General features: G+C 40.5%; 1 protein-coding gene across 3 annotated transcripts in view; it reads right to left on the reverse strand.

Annotated features, from left to right (window-relative positions):
- ATG7 (autophagy related 7) overlaps positions 1-24,818 on the reverse strand; it is a 248,701-nt gene that overhangs the window by 179,646 nt on the left and 44,237 nt on the right. For all 3 annotated transcript variants that reach the window (XM_086697414.1, XM_025921265.2, XM_086697416.1), the window contains exons 9-15: positions 23,883-24,004; positions 20,069-20,159; positions 19,217-19,361; positions 15,785-15,943; positions 8,580-8,774; positions 6,703-6,906; positions 4,431-4,546 (exon numbers count right to left, since the gene is read on the reverse strand). In XM_086697414.1, coding sequence (XP_086553540.1) covers positions 4,431-4,546; positions 6,703-6,906; positions 8,580-8,774; positions 15,785-15,943; positions 19,217-19,361; positions 20,069-20,159; positions 23,883-24,004 — 1,032 coding nt within the window. The remainder of the gene's footprint in view (positions 1-4,430; positions 4,547-6,702; positions 6,907-8,579; positions 8,775-15,784; positions 15,944-19,216; positions 19,362-20,068; positions 20,160-23,882; positions 24,005-24,818) is intronic.

Here is a 24,818-nt window from a genome sequence, read left to right on the forward strand (position 1 = left end):
TTGTGACCCCAGACAAGCTGCTTAACTTCTCTGTGCTCTGGGTCCATTAACTGCATTAACTATAAAATAGGAACAAGACAGTTATGAGGACTAAATCAGGAATAAGTTGGAAAAACTGCCAAGTGCGATGCTTGGCATATGAGAAGTCGATTAAGGTCAACTCCCTGACTCTGAGAGAGAGTCTTGTCAAAAACCGTGGCACCTTTCTGTACTGAAATTTTGAAATGGAAAACTTTCCCACCTTAATTAACTGAGGTGATATGAATGCTACTGTGAGGCAGAACAGTGAGGGATTATTTGGGAAGGAGAATGAATGCACTCCTTCCCGAACAACAGTGAGATGTTTCCTTACGATACAGAAGACACGCGACATAGGACCTGGTTTTGTCCTACAACCAGGGTGAACGCCGGAGAGAGAGGGGTCGCATCAAGGAATCGTGGAATCGTCTCTCCAAGATTTGGTCCCAGATATGCCCTGTCAGGAGGCGCAACGACACTGAGAAGGCAAGGGTAGCCCAGGGGGATGACGGAGATGAGAGGAAGTAAAAAAAAGCTGTTTATTTTCGCTTAACTCTGTTGCACCCAGACTAGCTACGTATGCCGCCAACACTGTACACAGGTCGTCTTTTTGATTTTGCATAGAAAAAAAAAAAAAAAAACACCCTTGAGTCATGAAATCAATAGAATATTCAAGTTAATTTCTGAGAATTGGAAAAACAAATCTTTTGAAAATTCAATTCTCTCCTGCCTGTGTTACAAACAGTATAGCAGCGTGATTAAAAACAGAGTTTGGAGCCAAACTGGCTGAGTGAAAGGCCCGTTTTACCACTTACCAGCTATGTAAGTTTCAACAATTTAGCCTCCCTGTGCCTCAATTTTCCCATCAAAAACAGGTCAGATAATAGTTCTTTCCTAATAGGTTTGCTATAAGGATTAAATGAGTTACTCCTGCAAAGTGACCGGAACAGTGCCTAGAACAAAGCAAGCACTATATGAGTACCTGACAAATAAAACAAATTACAGTGTATTTGTCAGATAGGCAGGTGTAAACGTCCTTTTGGCTTCAGTCAGCCTTCATTAGCCTACACGTGGCAGCAGAGCCTTAGACAGTTATGGAGAGAATCTTCAAGTGTTTAATCATTTATTTTCTTTTTTGTTTCCTTTCCTTTCCCCCATCCCTTTCTCGTCTTTTCCCTCCTTCCTTCTTTCTTAAAATTACTGATTTGGGGCACCTGGGTGGCTCAGTCGGTTAAGGGTCTGACTTCGGCTCAGGTCATGATCTCATGGTTTATGGTTCAAGCCCCATGTCAGACTCTGTGCTGACAAAGAGCCTGGAACCCACTTCAGATTCTGTGTCCCCCCCCCCCCAACTCTCCCCCACTTGTGCTCTGTCTCTGTCTCTCTCTCTCTCAAAAATAAACCTTAAAACAGTTACTGATTCTATTTTTTTAATTAATCTAATTTTGTCTCACTTCTATTTATTACAAGATGAATCTACTGTTTGTAGGTCATAAAGCAAGGTCTTCTTGCCTGGAGCAGATCATAATTGTGCCAAGTTTTGTATCTTTATACAAAGAATAGCAGAGCCAAGACCTGTGAGAGGAGAGAAGCCCATGAGGTAAACAAGGCATTTGCAAAGGGGAGCTTTCTGCCATAGAGTGATTGCCAACCTCCAAAAGCAGTAGCTATAGGATCAGAGGCTGAAGAGTTATATGTACAGACAAATGGACTGGAAGGAAAAACTAGAGTTTGGGGTCTGACAATAAGGAGAAATTATGGAAAATATGCCAGGCTTTGGGCTGGGAACAAGGTGGGCTACATCCTAGGGAATGAATCAGAAATAGAGAAGCCCTAATTCTAGTTCTAGTACTGCTAATCCATTTTGCCTAGCAGTTTGCCAGAAGGAAATGTAAATCACATCATCTCTGTAATTTTTCATAAAAAATGTCCAGTAGTCATTCAAAAATAACCAAGCAAAACAACAACAACAACAACAACAACAACAACAAGCAGATTCAAGAAACTGAGGTAAATTAAAAACTAACTGGATATGAGGTAATATGAAAGCATCACTTTTAATTTGTCTTTATATGTAAAATAGTAGGGACACTATATCATAAGGTATTATAAAAAGATAAATGCTATGTCTTGGATTTGCTTTAAAATAAGCCAGTGGGAAGAGAAAAAATGTGGATAGCTGTATAGATAAATAATGCCTGGCCATATGTCGGTAACTGTTGAGGCTGGATGGTATGTATATATAATGGCATTTATTATTTTCTGTATGTTTTTTCTTTCATGTATGTTTGAGTTTTCCATAATACAAAGGTTTTGTTTAAAAACAAACAAAAAAAAAAAAAGAAAAGAAAAGAAAAGGAAAAATACCAGGTATTAGAGGAGATAATAGATAACCAAAAGCCAAAAAACAAATAAACAACCCAAAAACCAATAGACAAGAGGAACAGACTTATAGGAGATCCAGATAATGGGGGTATCTGATTAAGGACTTAAAAACACAATTAAGTGTTTTCAAGTAATGAAAAAGATCAAAGTCACAATTTCAGTAGAGATCAGGAAATGTATAAAACAAGATCAAATGGAAATTTTAGAACGGAAACATAAAATAATTAAATTAAAACTCAGGGTTGCCTGGGTGGCTCAGTCAGCTGAGCTTCTGACTTCAGTTCAGGTCATGATTTCATAGCTCGTTGAGTTCGAGCCCTGCGTCAGGCTCCATGCCTGCAGCCTGCTTTGAATTCTGTGTCTCCCTCTCTCTCTGCCCCCCATACCCCCATTCATGCTCTGTCTCTCTCAAAAATAAATAAACAATAAAAAAAAAACAACTCAGTGGATGGCTTGACACATATTAGATACAGAAGAAATAGGAATTAGCAAACTGGAAGCCAAAAGCAAATGGGCAGACTAAAGCAAGGAAAGACAAAGTACTGGAAAATACAGAAAAGGGCATAGGTTAATTCTGATACGTAATCAAAGACTCAAAAGGAAAGAAGACAGAAAGGGGCAGAAGTCATATTTTAAAGAGATAATGGCTGAGAATTTTACACAACAGATGAAAAGCATCAAGCCATGGATTCAAGAAGCACTAGAAAACACAACCAGAATAAATACAGAAGTAGGTATATGATAGTCCAACTTCTGAAAACCAGAGACAATAAGAAAACCTTAAAAGCAACTCAGGGCAGGGAAAGAGGGAGAGAAACAAACTGTATCAAAGGAGCAGCAGTGAGATAAACACCAAACTGCTCAACAACAATAAAAGCAGCCAGAAACACTAGTTTTTTACTCTCAATGTGCTGAAAGAAAATTACCACCAATCTAGAATTCTATACTCAGCACAAATATCTTCTAAGAATGAAGATAAAGACATTCTCAGACTGACAAAAATTGAAATATCTTGTTCATAGCATTCCTGAAGTTAATAATAAAAGGCATTCTTCTGTCAGAAAAGTAATAGCCTTGGCTGGAAGCTCGAAGATGCAAAAGGAAATGAAAAGTAACAAAAAAGGAAAATGTTAGCCAAACATAATGAATACCAACTATATAATAATCTCTCCTGGGGTTTAAAATATATGCATAATTTAAAAAAAATGAGTGTGCAGACACTGCTGTTTGCCTATCCAATACCCTTCTCCATGTCTATCTTACCACAACTTTTTTTGGAGAGGTAATATGCCCAAGCAAAACAATCATATTTGTCAGTCTTCCCTGCAGCAAAGGGTGGCCATGTGACACAGGGGTTAGAATCAATGGGTGAGTCTTCCAGGAAAGCTCTTTAAAAGAGGGGAACCTCAGCTAAGCTGACATGTGTTAACTTTAACACAGAAGCAACACTGGAGGTGAAGCAGTCATCTGGTGACCACAAGGTGACAAGCATAAGGAAAAAAGCTAAGAGTGGCTGAGTGAATGATAAGAAGGAACTTGAGTCCCTGATGGCATAACAAAGCCTGTGTAGCAGCTACAGACTGCCTGCCTCTAGGCTTCTTGCTGCGTAAGCAAAATAAAGTCCCATTTGGCCATATCACTGAAGATGTCACATACAGCCCAGTGCAATTTCTATCACATGGGATTCATGCATTGTCTTACAAAATGTTCACAGTTAAGATTAAAACCTACTAACAGAATAAAAGCATGAAGGTCCCAAAGGCCCCCACCAAAATGTTTATTTTTCCTTATCATCAGTTACCAAATAATTCCAGGAGAGGTCAATTCCAGAAGGATGCAGAGACGTAGCCCCAAAGATCACATGACAAGTTCCCCCCAGGCCAATGAATCAGACCAGGCTTTTCAGTCTTGTGTTTTTGAGGACAGAAAGAACAACACAATGCTCAGAAGAGTCAGGCCAAGAAAAGGCCAAGGGAGACACGAAAGCTTTCTTTGTTTAAATAACCATGTCTAAACAGTAAACTCACCCGTCTGGATGCTGCAAAACAGAAACCATCAATTCCACTGCCAAGGCTCCTGCAATCATGGCCAGTCCTGGACGACTCACAGTGCACTGCTGGTCCAAGGTCCGGTCTCTGGTTGACTACAGAGAAAGAATCATTGATGTGTGCTCAAAGTTCTAGTCCACTCAACTGTCACTGTTTGAAGCATGAAACTCGTCCGTGATAAAGAGATACAACATAACCAGATACTCACTCACTGTGGGCAAAGAACATTCAGCCTCAAATAACATCATCTCTTGTAAGTACCAAGAAAACAAAACACATAACTTAGGTAACTGAGGTAATATGCTAAAAAGGAGTAATAGTTATGAACAAATTAAAGATTAGGGGCCTAACTGCCTCATACATGGAGTTGCACCATATGCTCTTTTAACTGATTCAAATTCAATCCTACTGTGCTTGATAGCTGAGGAACAGAGACATGGAGAGGAATAATTATTTGAATAGCACAAATGATTCTACCCTGCCACTGTAACTGAGCCAATGCCTCAGAGTTCCTGTGAGGCAGGACAATAAATAACATGCCTTTCCTGCAGTCCTCAGTTCCTATGTGCCTCTCACAGTGTGGGCATTGTGTCCCCCTGAATGTGACCCCTGGGCTGAAATACAAATAGTTTTGCTATGACAGGGCTTCAAACACAAATCGTCTTTAGTTGCAACTAAAGAAATTCTGATCTTCCACCTTTAGGCAAATTAAGAGGTTGTTAGGGATAATTTTGAGTCTGAAATTTTCACCTTATGAACAACTTTACTCGACCCATAATCCTACTTGTTGATAATGAGGAAATAATGGGACCAGCTGTATAATACCACTGATGAAGATCATAAAGTCAGCCTTCTTCACATGGAGAATATTTATCTTTTTTTCTTTATACTGGGAGGCCATAAAAACCAGTCATCCAAAAGAGGTAGGAGTTATTCAGGAACAAGTTTTTTGTTTTTGTTTTGTTTTTTTTTTTTTAAATTTTTTTTTTTTTCAACGTTTATTTATTTTTGGGACAGAGAGAGACAGAGCATGAACGGGGGAGGGGCAGAGAGAGAGGGAGACACAGAATCGGAAACAGGCTCCAGGCTCTGAGCCATCAGCCCAGAGCCCGACGCGGGGCTCGAACTCACGGACCGCGAGATCGTGACCTGGCTGAAGTCGGATGCTTAACCGACTGCGCCACCCAGGCACCCCAGGAACAAGTTTTAAAAGAAGGGGAAAATGAAGAGGAGGGTAGAGAGATACCTATGCTTTGCTTCACTGTGAATGATGATCTGTTCTGGTAAGAGACCATTCCTACAGACTGTGCCTTGTGTGGAGGCACTAACACTATAGGTAGAATCTTACATTTGAACAGTGTACTGCTTACTGTTCAGAGCACTTTCACTTTTTTTTTTTCAACGTTTTTTATTTATTTTTGGGACAGAGAGAGACAGAGCATGAACGGGGGAGGGGCAGAGAGAGAGGGAGACACAGAGTCGGAAACAGGCTCCAGGCTCCGAGCCATCAGCCCAGAGCCTGACGCGGGGCTCGAACTCACAGACCGCGAGATTGTGACCTGGCTGAAGTCGGACGCTCAACCGACTGCGCCACCCAGGCGCCCCCAGAGCACTTTCACTTTTGACCCACCTTGCACTATGAGTAGTCAGGGAAAGTATTCTTCCCTCCCTTACTGGGGTTGGCAGATAAAACACAAGATGCCCAGATAAATTTGAACTTCAGATCGACAAGAAATATTTTTTTAGTATGAGCAGGTCTTGAATATTGCATGGGACAAATTTACACTAAAATATTGTTTACCTGAGATTCCAAGTTAACTGGGAAGCCCATATATTTTCACTTGCTAAATCTAACAAGGGGCCCAACCTGATTCTGCAGAAGCAAAGAAAGCGTAAGAGCCTTATTTGGAATCACCCCATGAGGCAGTGTCCAAGTCTTCAGACCCCTTACTTAATGCTCTCTTCAAAGGAGACAGTGCTTCAGGGACCAGTCTATCCTGCAGTTTCCCTGCTAGGCTTTCTACAAAAGTGGTTGGTCACTATGTTTACATTAGTGAACAAGGAACAGCTGTGCACAGTTGACGACGCCAATCAAGGCTCATGGTGGGATAATGTCACCCCCCAAATTGGAGAATTCTTCTCTTTGTTAAAAGACAGTATTTAAATAGTCATAAAAGAAAGTCGGGCCTCTTTGCCCCAGTGGACAAGACAGTTGTAGGAAATATTTGGAAGCACAGAGAAATCCACTTACATCTCCTGGGGCCACCACATCATTGCAGAAATAGCAGCCAAGTTTGTAGCCGGGTATGTTGGCAAAAAGCGATGAGCCCAGGAGGTCGGCAGGTGCCACAAGGTGGCCAGGACACAAGTCCCCAGCTCCTTGCTGCTTAGGTTTCTTCAAGCCGTGTCTCATGACAACAAATGTGTCAAACCCCAAGGCAGCATTGATGACAAGCTGTGGATTTCAAGGAATAAAAGTCTAGAGTTAAGAGACACTTGTATTTTAAGCTGTGGCTAATTTCATACTTGGTCAACTTTCAGAATTTATTTTATAAGTAATTGTGTATGAGTATAATTAGAGTCTTGGAAGCCAATACTAGTAAAAGCTACCCAATACTGAGGATTTATTAAGTGCACACACACACAAAAAACCCTTGACCAGTAATTAACAATAATTATCTCATTTGGTTTCATTTAAAACTCCCAGCACACATTTCCAATTACAGATGAGGATCCTGAAAGTCAGACAGAGCAGTCAGCTCACTAATATGCCCAAGGTCACTTAGCTGGTAAGAGGTAAATGCATCAAACCAAGTCTAGAGAGTTCTCAACCTCATTCTTTCCACCATATGCTATCATCTGACACGCCTACATAGATTTTCTTTTTTTATAACAGCTTCACTGAGATATGATTCACACACTATGCAGATTTTTAAGGACGATTGTTTTCTCATTTGTACTAGAAGAACTTCTCTTACTTATAACTTATTCTCTGAAATTTCTGGTTATAAAGAAAGTTGGAAAATAAAGAAAAACTGTAACAGAAAAAAAAATCACAATCTCATGGCTCAAACACTTATTACTAATAATTTGGGGTATTTCTTCCCATTGTTTTCTCCCTTCTTGCCTCCCCTCCTGACCTCCTCGCCCAGATACAAATGTGTATGTGTTTATATAAACAATTTATATTAAATATATACAATATCATATCTTGCTTATTTAACATAATGTGGTATGTTCCATGTTATTAAAGTTTTTTAAAACACGTTGTGCATGGCTGCGTATTATTCCATCACATTTATGTACTAGGATTTATTTAACCATTCACTACTGTTGGCCCTTGAATGTGTCACTGACCAAAGAGTAAATAAGAGCGTCTTTGTCCTCTTGGACAAAACTTATGTTTAAAAAAAGATTTTTTTGGGGCGCCTGGGTGGCGCAGTCGGTTAAGCGTCCGACTTCAGCCAGGTCACGATCTCGCGGTCCGTGAGTTCGAGCCCCGCGTCAGGCTCTGGGCTGATGGCTCAGAGCCTGGAGCCTGTTTCCGATTCTGTGTCTCCCTCTCTCTCTGCCCCTCCCCCGTTCATGCTCTGTCTCTCTCTGTCCCAAAAATAAATAAACGTTGAAAAAAAAAAAAAAAAAAAAGATTTTTTTTTAAATGTTTATTTATTTTTGAGAGAGAGAGAGAGAGGACAAAGCATGAGCAGGGGAGGGGCAGAGAGAGAGAAGGAGACACAGAATCTGAAGCAGGCTCCAGGCTCTGAGCTGACGAAGGGCTCAAACTCTTGAGCCAGGAGATCATCATGACCTGAGCCAAAGTTGAATGCCCAATCAAGTGAGCCACCCAGGTGGCTTACGTTTTAATGTAAGTAGAATATCCCTTTGAGATACAGTGTCTCAAAAGGTTCCTATGAAAATTAAATAGTAAAGAATAACTATTATACTGGACGGTGGTGTGTGAGGCAAAGACAGCACGTACCAGCGGAAGCCCTTTGGCACCATGTCACTGGGTCACACACAGCACATCTCTCTTCTGGAAGGAAGGCAGACAGAGGACACCTCTCCCTCCAGGGTGATGGTACATTAAGTCACAACCAGAAACAAGAGCCCAGGATCCACACACTCTACCTTTCTTTTGCTCGCAGCAATGACGGCAGGGAGCCAGCGGCTCTCTCTGGTGTCCATCAACAGGAACACGACATCATGGCTTTCGATGAGCTGCTCCAGGTGCTCCACGTCTTTGCGGGCCTGCTCCAAGGTGACGCTGGAAAAGTTCACTGGGTGTCCAGGCATGGGGATGCTCATGTTGAACCCTCTGGCATTCTAGGGAAAAACCCAGATATACGGATGTCTGAAGCAAACACAGGTGGTATCTCAGAGCCTGTGTCTCCCCATAGCTACGAACATGTAAGTGTGGTCAGTTGCAACCAGAAATTTCTCTGTGCACGATCATGCTGCTTGTTCCTTTTGCTACCCGTGCCCTGACCTTCTTCACCTCTACATCCTAGACTATCTTATCCTGTCATCCCCAGGTCTCTGAGCCTGGATGTATATAGCAGCAAGTAGAGACATACGGATCCTAGTTCCAAAGGAGGGAGGCACGTCCATCTGAGCCAAGGAGGACACTGAAGAAAATGGTGCCTTTGACTTTTTCCTATAATCTGAGGCCAGGAACCTCTATCAAAATGCCCTGTGTCTGCCCAAGTCCCCTCTGTCTAGCTGAGTTGTTTCTCCCTACTTCTTCCCAAATTGCCCCCCACCCCGATGATTTTCTTAGTGCATAGCATCTCCAAATAGGATATTATAACAGAAAACATTTGATTTAATAAATTTATATAAGATTAGTATGACTGACTGTGTTAATCTTCTTAGGGGTATATGCATTTTTAAAAAACCTCTCTAAACCAAAAACTGTACTTGCTAACTTACAATCAGAAAATCTACTTAGGAGTGTGCAGATATTTGTTTGAGAGGGAAAGGGACAGGGGCTGAGCTGTAGCAGAGTGTGGTACTGAAGTGAAGCTTCATTCCTTGTCCAAAGAAGTTACCTGGTGGCCTGGGTTCTCCTCAGGGGCTTTAGGACAGCTCTGTAATTTACTATTTGTCCCCTGCTGGCCCCACAGTGTCTTGGCAGATTAACAGTGAGTCACATATGGGTGTCAGTGAAGTCAGGGACATTAACTGTCCACAGAAAAGAAAGTGTTGTAGAGTCACAAACTACATACACCCTTAATCCCCTGCATAGTGCTGGCCACAAGTAGGAGTGTGAAAACATCAACTTTCTCGTTCATTTGCCAAAACCCGTCACCTACTAGAAAAACAGCTCAGGGGGCAGAATAAGTAGGTGCTTTTACAAAGGAAAATTCTATTTTGTGGATTGTAGCTATTTTCTCCTTATCTTAAACTTTGAACCTAATCTCTGGAATTCAAGAAAGTGACAGTGGTAGCAAAGGCAACAATATTTAAAAGAATGAAAAAAAAAACGTTGCAAGCAAAGCAGGAAAAGACACCAAGCAGAAAGGACTTCAGAAAGCGTTCAAAACAAGTCCAATTTGGCAATGAAAACATTACAAAGACAACTATCTGGACCTCATTAAGGAATTCACTCATTAAGTATCATGTATATACTCAATACTGTGGTAAACAATAAGCAAAGACCACAGCAATGTTAATACCTTACTGTTGTATTACAATTGACAAAGCATTTGAGAAGATGGTAGCTTGATCTTGGTATTATTTAGGTACATTAGTGACACCAAAGCATAATTAATCAACGCCAATTTTGACCTTTTCAGTAACACAGATCCACACCCACTTTACTAACCTAAATCGTTCTCTGCTTGCTAAAATTGCAGCCAGCAAGCCTCTGTAGGACTGGCTCTCAGCCCACCATTTGGTCCACACGCCTGAGGCCGGAATTTGGCAAGTTTCAACACAGCAGTTTTCAACCTTGGCTGTGCGTTAGAACCACCCAAAGAGTTTTGAAAATTCCTGATACCCAGGCTTCTCCCCAGACTATCTCAACTGGAATTTCTGAGAGGGGACCCTGCCATCAATATTTTCTCAAACTACCCCCATGATTCATATGTGTAGTCAGGGTGAAGTATGGTTTACAGAAGAGTGTAATACATAGATTTTAAGTGTACAGTTGGCTGTGTTTCAACAAACTGCAGGTGAACCACTGCATATATCTTAAGACACAGGACATTTTCATCACCCCAGAATGTGCTCGTGTGCCCCTTCCCAGTCAATCCCCACTACTCCTCACCGCCACTGGGACAACCATTGATGCAACCACCTTTTAAACCCTAGATTAGTTTTTGCCTATTCTAGAACCTCATATAAATGATATCCTATGGTATACATCTGTTGGTGTTTGGCTTCTTTTGCTCAGCATAATGCTTCTGAGGTGTGCCCATATTGTTAAGTACCAAGAGCATGCTCCTTTGTGCATTGTGAAAATACCTCGATTTGTTTATTCAATCTCTCACTGACAGCTATTTGGGTTATTTCTAAATTTTGGCCATTAGGAACAAAGCTGCTATGGACATTCTTCCATAAGTGTTTTAGGGTATATATGTTTTCGTTTCTTTTAGGTAAACATCCACGAGTGGGATTTCTGGGTAATTAGGTAGGTGTAGCTTCATGAGAACCTGTTAAGCTGATTTACAAAGTGGTTGTTTTAGTAGCAGACTGAGTTCTGGTTGCTCCACAGCCTGACAACATTCAGCCTTGTCAGTCTTTTTTTTTTTTTTTTTTTTTTTTTAATGTTTATTTTTGAGAGAGACACAGAGTGTGAGTGGGGGAGGGGCAGAGAGAACAGGACACACAGAATCCGAGGCAGGCTCCAGGCTCCGAGCTGTCAGCACAGAGACCGATGCGGGGCTTGAACTCACAAACTGTGAGATCATGACCTGAGCCAAAGTCGGACGCTCAACCGACTGAGCCACCCAGGTGCCCCCTGTCAGTCTTTTTAACTTGACCCACTGCAGTGGGTGGATAGTGATAGATCTCCATGGTGTTAACTCATATTTTCCTGAGACTACAAAAGTTGAGCGTTTTTATGTGTGCCCTGGCCATTTATAGATCTTCACTATGAAATCAGTACCTCCACAATCTGTCCCCCTTAAAAAAAGACTTGTCTGTCCTTTTATTACTGAGTGGTAGGGGTTGTTTATGGATTCTGGGGAACAGCTTCTTGCCAAATAGACCTACCCTGTGTATTTTCTGGGTTTTGGCCATCTTTTTCATTCTGTTAATGGCACCTTTTGAGAAGCAGATGTTTTAGGTTGTGTGTGTGTGTGTGTGTGTGTGTGTTTGTGTGTGTGTGTGTGTGTGTTTTATGTTTATTTTGAGAGAGAGGGAAAGAGACAGAATGAGAGAGAGAGAGGCAAAGAAGAGGGAGACAGAGAATCCTAAGTATCTCACAGAATAGAGCCCAACTCAGGGCTTGATCGCATAAACTGTGAGATCATGACCTGAGCCAAAATCAAGAGTCAGATGCTTAACCAACTGAGCCATGCATGTGCCCCTGAAAATTTTAGGTTTTGATGAGATCCACGCTACCCATTTTTCCACTTATGGTCAGTATTTGCTGGGTACTAGATAATCTCTGTTTATCACGAGAGCACTATGCTGCTTTCTGCTGGAAGCTCTGTGGTTTAGCTTTTATGTGTAGTTCTGACCTTACTGGGGTGTCACCTAAGGGCTCAGGGTGTTCAATAAGGGAGCTCCATTCTGGATAGGTGGGTCTCCAATGTCTCATGGCCTTGGGGTAGCTCTGAAGTCTCCATTCCACTCACAACAGATGGTGGTGCTTTTTTGCCCGGCTTTACAGAGTCATGCCCTGAACACACGTGACTTGAACTGGTCAAAGGCTCAAGATGCTCCAGACTCCTCCTCTGCCCAGCTCCTGCATGTCTGATACTCTGTCCTGCATGTTTCAGCCCCCTTAGCTGCTCTGAACTCAGATCTCAGTTTCCTCAGCTCATCAAACCCAAGAACATCTCCTTGGGCTCCTCATGGGCTCTAGCAAAGGCCAGAAAGTACCTCCATGCAATGGGCTGGGACAAACATTCCTTCTTTCCCTTCTGTCTAGGACCATGGCCTTTCACTACTCCACTGCCTGGAGAGAGTCATTTTATATATTTTACCCGGCTGTGTAATTGTTTATGATAGAAGAGCTGGTCCAATACCAGTTACTCATCAGGGTTGTAAACAGATGTCCAGAGTTGGGTTTTAAAACCTCTGGTGTGGTTCCACAATCCTACATTGCCTTGTATTTAAAAAAAAACAAAAACAAAAACGGTAATCTCAAATATTTATTTGATTTTTTAAAGGTTACTTTGTTTCCGACTCAATTAATTCAACCCCGGGATTAGACAGGGTATTTGTAGCAGAGCAGTTCTTTTCACATCTTGTTCACTTAGGACTAGCCTGTGTCTGTAGCCTGGTGTAAGGGGATGAGTAAGTATCTGCTGAATGAAAAAACTACACCAAACTGAACATACAAAGAAAATGCCGTAAGTCTGGGTAATTGTCAGGTGAAATAGTTTCACAAGTACTTTGCAGGAAATTGATGGATTACACTAGTACTTTAATGGATTCTGTACATTATCTATTATTGCTTACAAGGCAGGAAGGATGAAAGTATAAAAACCCTGGCTCCTGGCCTCCAGGACTGAATAACCCAGTAGGGAAAACACAGTAGCACAATGTAAGTGCTGAAGAGGAGGTTCAACCCTGGTAAGCTGATGGTTTCAAGAAAAGGTGAACTTGATCTCAAAGGCCCAGAGTGACCCGGCCCTTGCTTCTGCCCTAGCCCCTTCTCTGTCTTCCTTGACGTTAGTGCTCCCCTTCCTGGTTTTCCTTCAGTTCCACAGAAGCACCATGCTGTCTCCTGCCTCAGGCGTTTGCAGACAGCTCTGCTACCCTTCATCCAGCTGACTCCCATTCACTCATCCTTCAGGACTTAGCTTCCTCAAGGGAGTCTAGCTTAGGTCAGGCTGCCTGGTAAACGCCCTCACAGAAACCGAGCTCCTTTTTCATGCACTTAACAATTACAACTGTTGGGGCGCCTGGGTGGCGCAGTCGGTTAAGCGTCCGACTTCAGCCAGGTCACGATCTCGCGGTCAGTGAGTTCGAGCCCCGCGTCGGGCTCTGGGCTGATGGCTCAGAGCCTGGAGCCTGTTTCCGATTCTGTGTCTCCCTCTCTCTCTGCCCCTCGCCCGTTCATGCTGTCTCTCTCTGTCCCAAAAATAAATAAACGTTGAAAAAAAAAATTAAAAAAAAAAAATTACAACTGTTTACAAAATTAGGTGTTAGGGACCATGTACCCCTCTGGACTATAGAAGCTCCACGGAGAGGAGAGAGAACTTTTCCTGCTTGTGCCCCAGTCCCTAACATACGGAAGGCCTGAAATATTTAATAAGTAACAGAACAGCTGTACAAATAAATAGGGGGGACTGCATTGGGTCACAGACCATTTGCACAAGGAAAAATTTCAGGCAACTAGAAAGTAGCTGAATTCAGATTCAAAGCCAGGTCTGTCTCGGCCCTGAGGGGAGCTCACTCTCCAGTGACAGACTGGATTATTCTTCCCAACTATGCACTGCCTCCCACTAATAGAATGTCTTTGCCCTTTGCCAGATGACTTTGCAGGACCTCCCACTAGAAAGGCAGAGTATTCTGACAAACCCCACTGACTTTGCGCTTGGCCCTGTGACTGGCTTGGGCATATAAATGGAAGATGCTACACTGTGTCACTGGTGAGCTGAGGTTTTAGAGGTATAATAAGTTTTCACCAATCCTTTTACACTCCCACCTTCTACCAGAAGAAGAGCATGACCCAGACTGTTGCTCTGTAAGCCCAGATTTTAAAACAATGACTTACAGAGCAAATTGGAACCTGACTTAAAGCCTGGAGTCCAGCCTAGCCCAGCAGCTAAGCTACAGTCAATCTGCAGACCTGGGAGCCTGAGATAAATGCTTATAATAATAAGGCAGGGAGAGGTTAGGACTGTGTGATATGCAATAATGTGGCAGAAAGCTAACTAATACGCCTCCTCAATTGACAGGGTTGTAACATTTTTATTTCTTTTTGGCCTCTAGCACTTAACTGGATACACAGTGGGCGCTTAATCATTAGTGTTGAATTAAACCCAATAAACCATGCTCCTCAAGATTGCTGGTGAAATGAACAAAACCATCAATGTTGCTTCTTTTCAAGCAAAAGATTCTGAAATAATCTTTTCATATATATTCATATATATGAATATTCATATATATATTCATCATATATGAATATATATATATTCATATATATATTCATTATATATGAATATATATATATTCATATATATATTCATATATAATGAATATAATACTGAGTGATTACACAGAAAAACTTTGAGAAAGTGGGCTATCTTTTAGCTGAGGCCGAGAGCCTCTTGTGGCACTAAGTGGTAGCAGATGCTTCGGAGATATCTAACCTAACTTCTGTCAGACCAACTGATTAAGTGTGCAAGTTGCAGATTCTCTTTTGTGGATGACCTCAAAAAAAAAAAAAAAAAAAATCTTGCCAGATTTTGAATCAAATGAGTTGAATGACTTGTCTCTTATTATCTAGTGTGTTTTTAAAGGGAACAGTCTGATTCAAATACAAGCAGCTCAGGTAGCCACATCATCCTTCTGTGTGGACTTACATCCAATTTAATTTCATAAACCTGTATTCAGTAACTATTGAGTATTTTGGTGATGAAGGAAAAATAACATCCTGTATCTGAGCTATCATAAATCCCTTTCGGGGCACCTGAGTGGCTCAGTTGGTTAAATATCCGACTTCAGCTCAGGTCATGATCTCACAGTTCGAGCCCCACGTCGGGCTCTGTGCTGACAGCTCAGGCCTGGAGCCTGCTTCGGATTCTGTGTCTCCCTCTCTTTCTCTATCCCTCCCCCACTCATGCTCTGTCTCTCAAAAATAAATAAACATTAAAAAAAATTTAAAAAAAAATAAATCCCTTTCAAACAAAGCTGGATATAAATATATGCATACTCCCAAATTCCTCAACTTAAACTCAGGTAATACTTTGCCACTCACAAAAACATTTTCTCACTCTTCATTTCATTTTCACAATAATAAACACGAGTTTTGTTTTGTTTTTTAATCCCCATCTCTGAGATGAGGAGAGGCTTAGCCATATGATGAAGGCCCAGGTAGTAAGTGACAAACATCTGACTCTCTTTTACCAATACCACAGGCCCTCATTCCCCAAGATTAAGCACGGAAAGCTACAGGAGAAAACCTCCAACATTCCCGAATAGCATCAACATACCACTCCAGGGAATATTTTCTGGAGCCGCTCTGCTGCAGCCAGGGCCTTGGGCTTACCACCTGCTAGGCAATCTTCAAATTCATAGAGAGGCTGCCTCACAGGATTGGAGTAGGAGATGTTGGCATTGTCCACAAATGTGATGTGTCTGACACCCCAACCCTGCATGGAAACAAGAGATCATGGTGTGTTTCTGATGAACATTTCACAGGGTGTCTCTCTTGCGACCTATAAAGAGGTTTAGTTTTGGAATAGCTTGGGAATCTCAAAATACAGGAAACTTTAGAAACTGAATTGTGCAAATTCAGTTTTTGATTAACAGAGGGCCAGCTTCCTTTAAAAGACAAAAATAATTATATACCCGGTGCCTAGTTTCCTGCAGTAATGAATCTAAGAAATGTCAGAGTGGGTCTAATAAGTCATTATTTTTGACAGTGGCACCAGAGAAAGAGTTGGAGGTGAGTCCCATGAGAACTGTCTATGTTGCTGTCTTAAAAGAATTAGCGATAAGCCCCCAAATGTACTTGCTTTCCCTTAATGAGTAATTAAATATAAATAACAGCTCACATTAAAACTCACTTAAAGCCTGAATTAATGCCTCAGAAAAATGACTTACAAGTTATTTTCTGTTGTATAACATCGCAGAAGATTTTGTACTACTGAAGACGTAAAGGGCTTGTTAATATTCGGTAATACAGGGGACAATTCTATATTCTCTCAAATAGTTTGCATGATTTCATACACTTTAATTATAATTCCTTTAAAGTATTATAGAACCACACAATTTTAAACTGAGATGGCATCTCTAACATCCTTAGTCCAACTGTTTTGTTTCACAGATACGCAAAGCGTAGACCAGAAATCACTGAAGGTCATAGATCTGGTTAATGGTGGGAAGGGTTGAGATCCTGAGAGTTGCAACCAAATAGAGATGACTGCTTTCTGGAGGGTGGGGTGTAGTGTGTGCATCTCAGCATATCATAAATAGGCACAGTGATCAAAGAGAAGCCCCTGCCATGATTGGCTACAAAGCTAATTCTGCTCTCTCTCTTATTTCAATAGCCTTCCATTAGGGACTCTGAAATTCAATTATACTGACGGTTCCCAGGGGACAGTCAACTAGTACCCAAGATTCATTTTCAGGGTTGAGAATGAAAGGACAGAATCCATCCTTTCAAAAGCACAGTTTTTACATTATTGGTTTTGAAAGCCCACTGGTAAACTCAGATCTACTCATTCAGTTTTGTAAGTGACTTTCATCAGCTAAGCAACCTACTGTGGAGGTGGAATAAAGACAAGGACAACCCAAAAGTCACTTGTGCTTGGTTTGAGGACATTTACTTCTCAAGTGTTTTTACATTCCTTAAAGCAATGCTGAGAGGACTGCAAGGAAGGCAGTCTGGGAACATACTGGGCAGTGGGAAGAAAGCCAAATAAATTACAAACATACTATGGGTTAGCCACATGTGAGTGTGGGTTTGCACTTAACTTTTGGCTTCCTGGGATGCTACACGGTTTAAATGGCTAATCTGTAAAGATTAAAGGAAACGATAATACTCATTGAAGAAAATGATAATACCCAGTGCTGGTGAGGATGTGGAGATGAAAAAACTATTGCACGAGTTGAGAATGTAAACTGATCTAATTTTTCTGGAAAGCAATTTGGCAATATGTGTCTAGAATCTTTCAAATGTTCATATCTTTCAACCTACTTGTAGCAATATATCCTAAGAAAATACTTACAGCAACCTATCCTAGGAAGTAATCTGAAATATGAACAAAAATGCTCCACAACATAATTTATAGTTGTAAAATATTGGAAACATATTAATGCCTACCATTAGGGGAGTGTCTCAGTACATTATATTCATCATAGAAGAAGGCATATTCTAGTCATTAAAAATGCTTTATAAGCATCATTTCTAATGACATGAGAAAGTGTTTACAAGGGTAACAGATAAATTAGCAAGGAGCATTATTATAAATCAAATAAAAATTTTAAATATGTATTTAACAAACATTGAAAGGAAGTAAGTGAAAAAGTGGTAGGAAAATGGGTATCTTCTTTTCCTGCTTCGTAACTTTTATACTTTACAAATTTTCTATAGTGGGTCTCTGCTGACTTTATCATTTTTAAAAATATTAAGAAAACCTAAGCACCTAATTATGGAAGCCAGAAAAAGAATAATAAAATAAATTCCACAAAGAGAGGAAGATTATTAATGAAGATAAAAATAGATGTTAATGAATCTGAAAGCAATACAAAACAAAAACAAAAACTATAGAACTAAAAAATAAATCAAGGACTTAGCCCTCCAAAAAGAATGATACAGTAGACAAGGCTCTCTGGCAAGTCTGAATAAGAGAAAAAAAGAGAAAACATACACATGCAACATTAGGAATGAGGAAAGATTTTTTAAAAGATAGAGTTTTAAAAGATGCTAAGAGAATACCATATGTATTTTGTGTCAATTAATTATAAAATCACATGAATAGAATAAAATTCACAAAGGAAACAAAATTAAAGATTCACCCTCACTAGTAAAAGAAAAGCAAATTAAAAAGTCATATATGCTTCTAAAAGTACAGGCTCGTAAAATGTTTTGGGAAGGTGATTTAGTTTGAAAAAAACCCATATATACGTATTATATATAGTATGTATATATAGTATATATAGTATATAGTATATAATATATATATATTATAGTATATATAGTATATATTGTGTATAGTATATATATATATATGTGTGTATATACTATACATATATATATACACAGTATACACACATATACATATAGCATACACACAATACATCCTCTCTAACATAATAATTCTACTTATAGGGATTTCTGCCTAAACAAATAATCCCATAGATATGTAAAGATCTAAAAATGTTCATTTCAACAGTATCTCAAAAAAATATGCTGAAATCGAAATAAAGTGAGGGCAGAGTCATACAACAAAATACTACATATACCAAATATAGAACATACAGAGAGCCACAATTACTTTTCTATTGAGTTAAGAATAAAAACCTGTTACAGACAGTATGCTATGATCCAATTTTTGCAAATATAAATAAATGACAGCAAAGGTGACAAATGTCCCTCTCTTTATTTGCAAGTGCCTATGAAAACGTCAGGGAAGGACATACTGTGTACTAATCTAGGAAGTCTGCTGAATTCTGGGAAGTGGGACGAGAGGAGGGTGGAGAAAGACCTTCTGTTTCTACTTTGTGATAAAAGTATGAATTCCTTTTATAATAAAAAGATAACCGACAAAAGAAAAAAGAAAGGGAAAGAGGGAGGGAAGAAGGAAGGATGGGAGGGAAAGAGGAGTAGGTAACTCTGGGAGGAGGAAAGCAATCTGGTATATTAAGATAAGAGGAGAAGCCACAGCTTCAGAGGTACCATTTGGCCCCCACAAACTTACCATCAGTGTCCTAGCGACATTACAACCCAAGGTGCCGGCTCCAAGCAGCAGACACTTGACAGACACAACCTTGTCTAAGTCCAGAGTAGGGACCAATCTCCAACACATCAATTTGAGATTTAAATCCACTGATGACTCAGCTAACCTAGAAAACGACAGAATTATTTATCCATTCAGTCACTCATTTATGCCCCAATCTTGTCTTAAAAAGATAGAAAGCATCTGAATAAGAAAATGAGGACCAAATCCTAACTAAGCAAAATGAGATCACAGGGAAAATAAGATGAAGCATGAGGGCAACAGCGAGGAGAAACAGCACAGCACATGTGCCCGTGTGGATCTCCGTAACTGCTACTGACAGGCCACAAATCTGATACCGAGTCCCTAGCAGCCAAAGTGAAAATGGAAGCATGACCACTTGGAGGAGTCACTGGCCCCTCAAAAAAGGGTGCACTTTTATCCCTTAAACACAACACTAATTTCTATGAAATATTTCTTATAACGTCCTTCAATGTAGGCTAATAGGATGAAATTAAAAGGCCACGAATAAGGACTACAAGGTAGCATGTATCTGTAACTAACTAGTTTGAGAGACTCAAATCAAAGCAAGAACAAAATTTATAATGTCTAGAAGACCAGATGAACTGTGTGCCCTTCAGGACCTCCATCAGGTGGTTAATTCTCACAACCACACTTAAATCAAGTCAGGCAGCAAAGAGTGGAGTAACACTCATTGTCAATGTGAATGGTACCCCCTGCACTGATGTGAGCGATGTGGTTGGCCTGACAGAACCTGCTGTGTGTCCTCATTACCAACGGTCCCCTTGGGAGAAAACAGCTTCCAAAATATACCTTTTAGGGTCCATACATTCACTGAGGTTCACCATCCTCGGTCCCATGCCGCCTTTCTGGTTTTTTTCCCATCCGACTGCTTTGGGACAATCTTAAGGCAAATAAAATAGTACGTTTAATGAAGGAGGGACGAATAAAAACATGTAAGTCAAGTGGCAAGATGGCGCACACATTAAGAAGCTTTCAGTTCACTTCTTTCTCAAAGCGGCTCAGGGACCTGAATTTGCATGTACTTGAAGCAGTTGCTCAACACCTTCCTCTACTACCAGGACCCTCGCTGAGAGATCACCAGGGTTTTCCTGCAGAGGGGCTTCTGAAATAGCCCTGGACTCTGGCCTGAGCCGCCTCAACTTCTGCAGTTCCTGGGAGCTGCTCGAAAAAAGACAACCCAACTTGGGATAGGTATAACCCGGTGCAAGGCTCTCTTATCTGCGGAAGACCAGCCAGCATGACTGCAGCACACTTTCTGCTGAGCTTCCCATCAGGATTTGAACCTCTATGTTCAGTGCATCCTTTCCGTTCCTCATCCTTACCACAGCACTCTGCTCTGCCTCTCAACCCTGTCTCTGCGCACCTATCCTGTCCCTTTGTTAAGCTGCCCTCTCCTTTAAGCTCATCCTTATCTAGTCAGTCTTTCCCCTTCCCTGACTTCTCTCTTCTCTACCAACTTCTTTTAATCTCTGCAGTTGGTGCCTCTGAATTTCCAATCCCAGTTCTTGAAGTGTGCTACAGGCAATGCTGTGTAGCAGCATTGGAGGATAAGGATCCTGTGGCTGCTCTATTCTATTATTACAAAATCCTCTTATAAGTCTCACTTTCTTACCTTAATGGTAACCTGACTTCCTTGCCGGCAATCTGCTAATGGGGGGGCCATTCACTCTATTACCCTCTTCACATCTTAGGACCTCTGTTACTCTCCCTTTCTCACCAAGTACCTGAGATTCACAAGAAACCCTCTACTCTGTAACAGGGAATTCACTCAGTCACAATCTACCCTGCCAGCGTCCCCTCCAGTATCTGCCTTAAGTAACAGTCTTTGAAGGAACAGAAACTCCTGGACTTAAAGATGTACAGGACTACTGGGAAGAAGTCTATGTTTCTAATTTGTATTCTGGTGTTCTTTGGCCATTCTCCTACTTTTAGATGGCTGTCAACACTTCTATTTTCCTTTCCTTGGGAACTTTTCCACGTTTGACCTTAGTTTTTAAAAATAGTATTGCTCAATATAATTATGGGACCTAGAAGGTGTAGATTTCCTTGACACAATCTTTCCTTTCTGCGATAGGATGACCAAGGGAAAACCTTGGGGCCAACTATCCTCAAAAGCTACTTGGGCCACAGGATGGCTGGACATATCATTCACAGTGAGGAGCCAGAAAACAAATGTCCCTTCCCATTATAACTCAGGCACTCTGATGCACGCATGTGTGTGTTTTTTTAATATAACAAAAAATTAGAACTGATGTAATAGATTTGAGTTCTTAAAAAAGGTTAAGAGTTCAAAATTCTTTTTTCTGGGGAAGGAGTTCAGACATGCTACTAATTCATATTTTGTCTGCTTTTCTCACTAGTCTTACATTTAATTTCAAAAAAAAAAAATGCATCCCTAACATATAGCCAAAAACTTGAAAAGAACTTCAAACCACACAGTCTAGTTCTGCAATTAATAACCCTGGCCTAAGCTTTCTCCTGTTACAGATAAGAAGTCATGGTACAAATAAAATCTCATTTCAAGTGAAAACATCTCTGTTCTCAAAATGTTACAGCCATTTCTAAGAAAATTAGACATACCTTAAGCTTATTAATAATGAAAAAAATATACTTGATCTATCCTATCTGCCTCTATATAAATCAAATCCATAAGACATGCCCCAAATTAATAGAAAAACGTTTTTTTTAGGGGAAAATTAGGTCTTGTTTTCTCATAAGTGAACAATCAGGAGGAGAACATCAAGGACATGAAATGAAGGATCTCCCACTCTCTGTAGAGTCTGCTGCCTCCTTCTGCCGGCTACCAGAATAATTTTTCTATCAGCAGTGGACAGTGGGCTTGGCTGTACCACGAGGAGCCAAAGATGACAGAGGATATTTAAAACCATACTTCTCATACCAGTGCCATTGCAACTATAGGATGTCTTCGAAATAGCATAAACTACTACTATATCAATACCTTCAGTTCACGTTATGCTATAGAATAACTCTTTACAAAGTTTTATTTAAGGTTTTATTTGTAACTATGAGGGATAATATTAATTTACATGAAAAAAGAAAGAAAACTTGCCTTTCCTAAATTACATAATCTACACTCAGTATCAAGCATAAAAAAATGTAGCAGAGGCATTACTGGATGACAAAAAAACATCTTTTTCAAAAGGAAATGTACAATGTTTCTGGAGTTTGCCAGCTTCACCACGTATCAGCAAGATAATTGGGAATGGGGAGGAAGAATCATCCAATGACTTTATCATAAAAATGGAAACAAAAGTACCTCCTCTGTAGGGTGGCTGGCAAGATTGAGTGAGTGAGTTAGTATGGAAGGCATCTAGTGGCCTGTGGGGCATAGACCAGACACATATTACTTGTTAGTTAACTCACCCATTCCCCTAGAACTATCTACAAATTGCAGTTTAATAACAAAGGTATGGCACCTAAGTTGAGTCCATGGAAGCTATTTTAGAATGTGCCAGAAGAGGGTGCTAAATCAAATGCAACTATCTAAAGACAGCAGGGAAGCAGTGAATTTCTTAGGGCTCTGAACTTACAACTTACAGCCTTCTCCTCTGCTTGACCAAGCCGAGTCCACCCTCAATCTTTCCGAGAAATCTATTTAAGACACTTATCAGTGCTGCGGCAAAGACTCACCGATAAAATGCTGTCAGAGTCAATCCTAAAGCCTTCTGACTTCTGCACTCCAGAAATGACATCTCAGAGAGATGTTACCACTGCCCTCCCTGACACACACACTCTTAAGCACATGACCCCAGACTATAAAGAAAGCAATGTGTCTTGAACAACGCAGATGTGGTGAAAAGCAGATTAAACAACATATGTAAAGGTACCCTGGAAAGCATGAAAGTCAAAGAAATCTGAGGGATCGTTTTGGAGAGTGCTGGGATTGGCGTAAGATAAGAAATTAACATAAATTAGCATTTATTAAATACCTACGCCAGACATTGCATATCTTTTACACAGGACCCAGATTTGCCCTAGGGTATATTCCATGAGGTGGGTATTATCATCTTTATTTTACTCGAAGTTGAGTATGTATTCTATCTTTGTGACATGTATATAAACACATAAACATATGCGTACACACACATCTATAAAATACCTGTGAGCCCAAGTTTCCTAACTTATGATATCTACCACACAGGATCTTACAAAGAATATTAAACACGGAAGGAGAAATGGCACTTTTGCTAACTGGTTTACTATGTGGAGAACAGGATCACACATAACTTTATGTAACAAATAAATCTGTAAGTAACATTCTTCCTCTAAGAAAGGTCAGGAATAAAGATTTTATATGAAACAAAAACTAGGAAGGGAGAAAAAAAAAAATCCTCAAGTCTGGGAAAAAAAAAAAAAAAAAAGACCTGGAGGAAATTTCCTGAGGACAATCTTTGCCTTTGTTGCTTTCTGAATAGCAGAGCAGTGCCCTCTGTTCAAGAGAGGTGTTCCCATGGGCAAAGAGGTAAGAGCTGTACTTTTCTCTACCTTCTGCTGCCATTGTGAAGGGATGAAAGGAAAGTTAAACTTGATGAGGTTTCTAATAAATGATAATTATATGCATTCTCAACGACTGGCAAATTACCTGGGCTAAATGCCATTTCTGGAAGCTTCACTTCGAAGATGATGCTGTGGGCGATGTCTCTCACCCCCTGCATGGTGCGGTCTCGGAAGCAGAGGACTTCAACAGACTGGAAACTGCTACTCCTGATGTCAGGTGCCAGGTTTTAATTAATTCATTTTTTTTTTTTTAAGGAAGGAAAAGAAAGAGCTCTCATAAGAGCTTCAGCAAAACCAGTTGGAGTATTCAAAGCATTGTAATTATGCCTCCCTGACACCCCTGGGGCATGGTTTTAACCTCTGAGAGATTTTGAATGCATACACGTATGCTCTCCTTTGTCCAAATGTTTAGAGGCTGAGCAGTGAGTTGGCTGTGATTGCCTTCTAAGTGAATTTTATATAACAATCATGTTGCAAATAAATAATTCTAACAAATGAATCATCAATGCAGGGGAAAAGAGATTGCAAGATGTTAAAAAGAACCTCTAAGACATACATGGTTTCTTCTGGGCCTCCTTCTCACTCCCTGAACTCATATTCTGTGAAACAGCACCTCAGTCAGTACTAGTTAGGAGGCCTGTGTGCACTCTACAGACTCACCACCTGGATAAGCAAGTGTAACCATTCTCCCTCTGGGGAAAATCTATAATTTAGCTATCTTCATTTGTTTTAAGCACTTTTATGTAACTAAAACAGATACAAAGACAAGTACACAAATCTTAAATATAAAGGAGCTCATCTCATGCCTTCTCCCAGTCACTGCCCACCCCCCCTTCAAGAGTAGCTACTACTCTACTGTCCACGTCCATTCCTGGGTTTTGTCTGGTCTCATCTTTACCTAGAAGGAATCACAGAGTACCTATTCTCCTAGGTCCAGCCTGTTTTACTCAACATTAGGTCATCCGTGTTGATACGTGTATCAGTATTTCACTCAGATTCGCTACAACATCACATTCCATCA

The sequence above is a fragment of the Puma concolor genome, chromosome A2 (genome assembly GCF_028749965.1).
Source record: "Puma concolor isolate L17-30 chromosome A2, mPumCon1.1.hap2, whole genome shotgun sequence".
NCBI lineage: Eukaryota > Metazoa > Chordata > Mammalia > Carnivora > Felidae > Puma > Puma concolor.